At 46.6% G+C, this 7,443-nt stretch overlaps 1 protein-coding gene and 1 pseudogene across 1 annotated transcript; one reads left to right on the top strand and one right to left on the bottom strand.

Moving 5' to 3' along the window:
* Window positions 1-1,395: 1,395 nt before the first annotated feature.
* On the bottom strand, window positions 1,396-5,253 carry LOC142369473 (uncharacterized; annotated as a pseudogene).
* Window positions 5,254-5,286: 33 nt separating this feature from the next.
* On the top strand, window positions 5,287-7,022 carry LOC142369474 (uncharacterized). The gene is made up of 2 exons (XM_075451824.1): window positions 5,287-5,298; window positions 5,736-7,022. The coding sequence occupies exons 1-2, from the start codon at window positions 5,287-5,289 to the stop codon at window positions 7,020-7,022; spliced, it is 1,299 nt and encodes a 432-aa protein (XP_075307939.1).
* Window positions 7,023-7,443: the final 421 nt, after the last annotated feature.

Genomic DNA, 7,443 nt, shown 5'->3' on the forward strand with positions numbered 1-7,443 from the left:
TAGTGTTCTCGCACCATTAAGCGTGTACATGCTGCCATCGTGCAGTGAGTCTATCTCAAGCTCCACACTTCCAGTAAATATTCCTTCTCGACTGCCTCCTACTGTATCAAGGTCTAACCTGGCAGGCTTGCCCTTAACTTTGAGTTTCTTGGTGAGTTCTTCCGACACTAAACTGGTGTTGGCTCCTGGATCGAGTAATGCGTATGTGACAGAACTGATGCTGCTAGCCTTGCTTCTAACCACAACAGGAACAATAGGTAAGCAAACCTTACCATTTCCTTCCACTGCCCTGTAGGCTAAAAAATATGCTTCTGACAGAAATTCTGAAAGTTAGCCGCCGCAGACTTTGTGTCTTTGTGGGCGAAATACTTGTTGTAGACTAACTATTTTACTGGAGAACATTAATTGGATCCTTGCCAACGTGACAGGACCGTTTTTATTGGAATTGTTTCTTTTCTTAGAATACTGTGAGGCTTTATAGGTGACTTTGACACTTTTTTTTTTGTTGCGACTGGTTTTACATGAGTGTTAACTGCGTCCACAGTTCTGATTGTATCCTGGATACATCATTGGAATCACAAGACCCTTAGCTTTCCAACAGTATATAACATATGTAGGTACATATAAAGGCGGGCTGAGGAAAACCCCGGATTTGCGCTGAAGTGTGCAACGTCCCGCCGGCGGGACATAAAAACGTTAAGGGGTTAATAAATGTTCCATTTGCTCAGTTTGTGTTTTTCCTGGTTAAAAACAGCAAAGTGTTTCCTGGTTTCATCTCCTCTCTCTGAGCTGCAGATCCAGATGTGCTCAGACTCAACGTGCTGCAGGCTGAATGATCTGCTGGAAGAAAATCAGCGGGCAGATTGTTGTGGTGGGACTTTTTCTGGCTCTGTCTGCAGATTTGAGAGGTTCAGGAGCTAATCTTCATTTTGTGTTTAAAGTCTCTGGGTTACTCTGGGTTACATGAATTGAACCTGGTGGTGGTAATATTCATATCTCTATGTGGCCCTGCGATGGACTGGCGGCCTGTCCAGGGTGTACCCCGCCTCTCGCCCATTGACTGCTGGGATAGGCTCCAGCCCCCCCGCGACCCGATCGACGGATTCAGCGGTATAGATAATGGATGGATGGATGGGTGGTAATATTCTGGGTCTTTAATGGTTAGATGACAGGTTTGTAGAGTTGTTTTAACAAAGAGAAACAGGTTGAGTTAAAATGGACTGTGTTTCCCTGATGGCTGTTGAGCTGAATGGCTGCAGACCTCTGAGTTGTAAGCTGGAACAGAGGCTTAGTGTAAAGAATGTCATGTATTACCACCGCTGTTACTTTTATTCCTTTAAACCAGCGGTTCTCTCTTCCCCCCCCCCCCCCCCCCCCCCCACCCTTCCACTGCACTCATCTCTGGGCCTTCTTCCTTAGGTCTTGCCGGCTGTTGCCTATGCTCCTCATCTCCTCCTCTGTGTCTGTTCTCCAGCTGTTTTTTGGCCTTCCTCTCTTTCGTTTACCCTGTGGATTCCAGGTTAGTGCCTGGTTTGTGATGCTGGATGGTGTCTTCCTAAGGGTGTGCCCTATCCAAGACCATTTCCTCTTGAGGATCTGGCTTCCCACCGGGTTTTGTCCTGCTCTATCCCACAGCTCCAGGTTGCTGATCTTGTCTGACCACTTAATCTTAAAGATCCTTCTCAGACAAGTGTTTATAAATGTTTGTATCCTGTGTTGTGTTGTTTTTGTGGTTCTCCATGTCTCGGATCCGTAGAGCAATACTGACTTGACATTGGAGTTGAAGATCCGGAGTTTGGTGGCTATGCGAATCACTCTGGAGGCCCAGACGTTCCTAAGCATGATGAAGGCTGCTCTTGCTTTCCCTATCCTGGCTGTTACATCCCTATCCGTGCCCCCCTGCCGGTCAACCACACTTCCCAAGTACACAAAGGACTCTGTCTCCTTCACCTCTTCCCCTCCAATTGTGACTGGTGTGCTGTTTGTAATGTTAATCTTCATGAGTTCAGTCTTCTTTTTGCTGATCTTGAGTCCTGTACTGATTGATGTTGTCCAGATGGGCTGTTTTATCTTGCATTTGTTTGTGGTTGTGTGAGAGGAGTGCCAGGTCGTTGGCAAAATCTAAATCCTCCAGCTGTATCCAAAGTGTCCACTGGATCCCATTTCTCCCTCCTCTAGTAGTAGTCCTCATAATCCAGTCAATAACCAGTATGAAAAGAAATGGCGACAGTAAACATCCCTGACGTACTCCTGTCTTCACATTAAAGCTCTCTGTTAGCTGTCCTGCATGGGCTACTCTGCATTTCATGTCCTTATATGTGTTCCGGATTAGAGATACAAACTTCTCTGGTATCCCGTAGTGCCGCAGCAACTTCCACAAGGTGTCTCTATCTATGCTATCAAAGGCCTTCTCGTAGTCTATGAAATTGATGTAGAGAGGAGAGTTCAATTCAGTGACTGTTCTATTATGATGCGTAGGCTGGCAAACTGGTCAGCACAGGACCTGTTCTTCCGGAAACCTGCCTGTTCATCTCGCAGCTTGACATCCACTACATCCCTCATTCTCTCCAGGACAATTCTGTTGAACACTTTCCCTGCTGTTGACAGTAGCATAATCCCTATAGTTGTTACACTTACCAAGATACCCCTTCTTCGGTAGTTTTAAGGCTCTAGCATGGTTGCCGCGTCTGCTCGCGCGAGCGGTGTTGATGACGTCACGAGTTCGTGCCCGCCATAGGACCCTATATAGTGGCGCAAGTTGTTGCGCGCCAGTAGTTGCAATTTTCTCCGTCACAGAGGTGGCGCTGCTACGTGAAGGTTACCTCTACTCTACAACCACGAAAGGGGAGAAGAAAACAATGCCGCTGTCAAGAGCAGGAATACTGTAATTAATGATACTGCGGCAGTTTTCGGATCATTTTAATTTTTTAATTCAGTTAAAAGAGGTGAAGGTTTGAAGCCCCCGGCATCAACAGAGTCTCTGCCCTCTTCTTTGCCTTCACGTATCTGTCCCGTAGCTTCTTCCACACATTCTTACAGAACTCTCCCTCTTTCCCCAAAGTTCTGCCAATCTCTGTGCACCAGTTTGGGGAGTTTACGTGCTCCCTGTGCTGTTTCACTGCAGTTTCGTACAGCTGCTGTACAAACGCACCTCCCCACTTAGCCTGGTCTCACATCGGTCCATCCGGTTCGTTGTGCTCGGCGCCGCCAAGTTACAAAAATCGACTGGTGCACGACACCGCGCTGCGCCGTCTTTTCAAGGGAAGCGCCAGGCCTGAAACGTCATTTTGACGTCACGGTGCGACACCGCCGTGACAGACGCGGCAACCATACTACCGCCTTAACGAGTATGCCCTCCCTCCACTCCAGGGGAACATGCTCCTCTTCCCAAATCCTACTGAAAAGGCTGTGCAGTATGTTGACTGAGCTCACTATGTCCGCCTTGAGGGCCTCTGCTGGTACTTCATCTGGTCCTGCTGACTTCCCGTTCTTTAGAGACATGATTAGCCTGGTTAACATAGACTTTCAAATCTCTTCGAGATTCTGGTCTGACCAAGACCATAACGAATACGATTCGAAATGGCCTGGTCAACCCGCCTCCCTCGGGTTGCTACTGGTTGTGGCCAGAAAAGGCTGTGCCTAAGCTTAAGTCAATCACACCACTCTTTCCTCTGACGTATGATTTAGCTACCAGCGGGGCTAACTGGGAGATTAAACTCTTAACAAAGTCAGTAGGGAGCAAGCCAGGCGAAAACGTCTTTCCTGTCAAGAAACGATTCAAGGGCTGTTCTTTGCTCGATTTTTAACGAGAATCTCCCGTCGAACACTTTCATTACAGCATCTACAGCAGTGTCAAAAGCTTGATGCTGCTCCATGTGATATTGAATGAAGCGCTTCCGTGTACAATCCATCGGTTGAGTGGCAGTTCAACCACGTCACTACCTTGAACCCGCCTTGGTTGGCGCTGCTCAAAGTTGATTGCTTCCCGACAAAGTGGGTGGAGTTCCCATTTTTTCGGGAACTCGAATCCACCTGAATGAGCAGTTTGCCTGAGTAAGTGTAGCAGAGCCGAAGGTGTTGCGTCACTGCGAGGGCGGAGCCTGGGTAAGACATGATGGCCTTCTTGACCTCTACCTTTGTAGGTTTTCCCGTGTTGATAGGTAGCTCTCTGTTTGCAGGTGGTATATCTGGAGGTGCCTCTGGGGCTGGTCTGTTTAATAGCTCATTAAAGTGTTCTGCCCATCTTCTAAGTTGCTGTTCTGTTGTTGTAAGTGGGTTGCCCTCTTCGTCCTTAACTGGTTTCTCTACTTGTTGGAATTTACCTGCTAGCTTTCTTGTCGTCATGTAGAGCTCCCTCAGGTTTCCCTTCCCTGCAGCTTCCTCTGCCTGCTTGGCTAGGTCCTCAAAGTGGTCTCTTTTGTCCTTTTTGATGCTCTTTTTAACTTCCTTGTCTGCTGCTGTGTAGGCCTCCTGTGCCCTTGCCTTCTCTGATCTTGTCCGGCTTGTGTTCAATACCTCTTTCTTTTGTTTCCTCCTTTCTAGCTTCTTCATAGTGTGGAAGGTCATCCACTCCTTGTGATGTTGTTTCGTCTTGCCCAAGACCTCCAGCCAGCCCTTTGTGGCCTGTTGCCACTGGTTCTCAATATCTGTATCCTCCTCTTTAAAGAGTTCCTGCAGTGGCTGAAACCTGTTTGAAATGCTGAGTTTGAATGCTGTCTGGATGTCCTTATCCTTGAGCAGGCCTACATTGAATCTTTTACGTGGATTGGTGTTTGTGGAGTGTTTCTTCAGCCTCAGCCGTGCTGACGTCACAATAAGGTGGTGGTCTGATGACACATCTGCCCCCCTCATCACCCTTACATCACTCCACAGCCGTCGGAACTTCCGGTTGATGCACATGTGGTCGATCTGGTTTTCTGTGACGTGGTCGGGTGATCTCCATGTGGCTTTGTGGATTCGTTTGTGCATAAAGATGCTGCCTCCTATCACTAGTTGATTGAGCGAACACAGATCTGCAAATCTTTCCCCATTCTCGTTCATCTTACCTAGCCCTTGTGTTCCCATTACCTCTTCATGGCCTGTGTTATCTGACCCTATCTTGGCATTGAGGTCGCCCATAAGTAAAGTGATGTCCTTGTTTCTACTTGTGTTTCTTGGATTCTTATCATCGGTGCTTCTGTAACTGTATTTTTCTAGATAAGGTAGTTGGCCCTACGCTAACCCTTTTTACCTTCGAGGTGAGGTGGTCCACATTTTGTCTGGCCTCTACCCTTTGACCTGTCCAGCATGGGTGACCCTGCCGGGGGTGCTAATCATTGAGGCACTCCCGCTGGCATAGCTCTTGGGGTCATTGAGACACGCAAGCCCTCACACCGCTACAAGGCGTGGACGTTATGAGACGTTATTATCTATCTATCTATCTATCTGAAATATTGTAGCTCAAGTTCCTTTTCAGAGTTTCATCATGACAAAAAGAATTAGTAAAAGAGCAAAATGCAAGAGTTTACTGCTTAAAAAGCTGAACATGTGTAGAACACATCAGAGCACAGTGCTGATAGCTGAGGGCACTTATAAACGCACCCTCAGTGTTCACGTTTGATCTGAGATATTGAGACCTGTGTGGCTCGGTCTGTCCAGCTCTAGATAGAATATGTTGGTTAGCGTAGGTTAGCTTAGAGAAATCTTTTGTGTGAACTTCAAAAGGATCTAAGTCTTCTTCCTCTCTGTCATTGCAGAAACGTAGAGCCCAAGAGAGATCCAGATGGCACTGCTGTAAGGACTGTGGGAAAGTTATCAAACGATCAAATCTGAGGTATCATCAGATAATTCATACTGGAGAGAAGCCATACAGCTGTGGTCAGTGTGGGGCAGCTTTCACTACATTATTTCATCTAAAGAGACACCAACGCATTCACACAGGAGAGAAGCCATACAGCTGTGGTCAGTGTGAGGCAGCTTTCACTGAATTAGGTCACCTAAAGAGACACCAACGTATTCACACAGGAGAGAAGCCATACAGCTGTGGTCAGTGTGGGGCAGCTTTTACTACATTAGGTAGTCTAAAGGCACACCAACGTATTCACACTGGAGAGAAGCCATACAGCTGTGGTCAGTGTGGGGCAGCTTTCACTGAATTAGGTAGTCTAAAGAGACACCAACGTATACACACAGGAGAGAAGCCATACAGCTGTGGTCAGTGTGGGGCAGCTTTCACTACATTATCTGATCTAAAGACACACCAACGTATTCACACAGGAGAGAAGCCATACAGCTGTGGTCAGTGTGGGGCAGCTTTCACTACATTAGGTAATCTAAAGACACACCAACGTTCTCACACTGCAGAGAAACCTTTCATCTGTGGTCAGTGTGGGGCAGCTTTCACTACATCATCTCATCTAAAGGCACACCAACGTATTCACACAGGAGAGAAACCTTTCATCTGTGGCCAGTGTGGGGCAGCTTTCACTACATTATCTAGTGTAAAGAGACACCAACGTATTCACACAGGAGTGAAACCTTTCATCTGTGGTCAGTGTGGGGCAGCTTTCACTAGCTTAGGTAATCTAAAGACACACCAACGTATTCACACAGGAGAGAAACCTTTCAGCTGTGGTCAGTGTGGGGCAGCTTTCACTACATTAGGTAGTCTAAAGAGACACCAACGTATTCACACAGGAGAGAAGCCATACAGCTGTGGTCAGTGTGGGGCAGCTTTCACTGAATTAGGTAGTCTAAAGAGACACCAACGTATTCACACAGGAGAGAAGCCATACAGCTGTGGTCAGTGTGGGGCAGCTTTCACTACATTATCTGATCTAAAGACACACCAACGTATTCACACAGGAGAGAAGCCATACAGCTGTGGTCAGTGTGGGGCAGCTTTCACTACATTAAATAATCTAAAGACACACCAACGCATTCACACAGGAGAGAAACCTTTCAGCTGTGGTCAGTGTAGGGCAGCTTTCACTACATTATCTCATCTAAAGAGACACCAACGTAGTCACACTGCAGAGAAATGATTAGCTGAAATCAACAACAATTTTTACGGCAGATAAGCAAACATTCACCTGGGAGCAGCAACAGGAACTACCAATCAGAAGCCTTGCCTTTGTTCAGATTAAAAATCTTCTTTGTGGATTACCACCTTCTCTTATCAGGTCTTTAGTTCTTAATGTTCTGTGGGGAGCACATGTTTGAAGAACCATTGAAAGTGCTTTATAATTTGTTGGGATTGCTTTAACTGGGGACGGATCTCCCGACGTTCAAGACAAACATGGCATCAATTGTGAGTTGATGGACAGAACAAAATGCAGTCTGTTTGAAAGTAGAAACATGTTTATTCTGTTATACTGCACATATTTGTTTTGTTTAAAGTTAAGATCCACAAAGTAGCTTTGCACCAGCTGTTGGTATTTCTGTAAACCTCTGAAGAAGCAATAT

This window comes from Odontesthes bonariensis, chromosome 19 (assembly GCF_027942865.1).
Source record: "Odontesthes bonariensis isolate fOdoBon6 chromosome 19, fOdoBon6.hap1, whole genome shotgun sequence".
Taxonomy (NCBI): Eukaryota; Metazoa; Chordata; class Actinopteri; order Atheriniformes; family Atherinopsidae; genus Odontesthes; species Odontesthes bonariensis.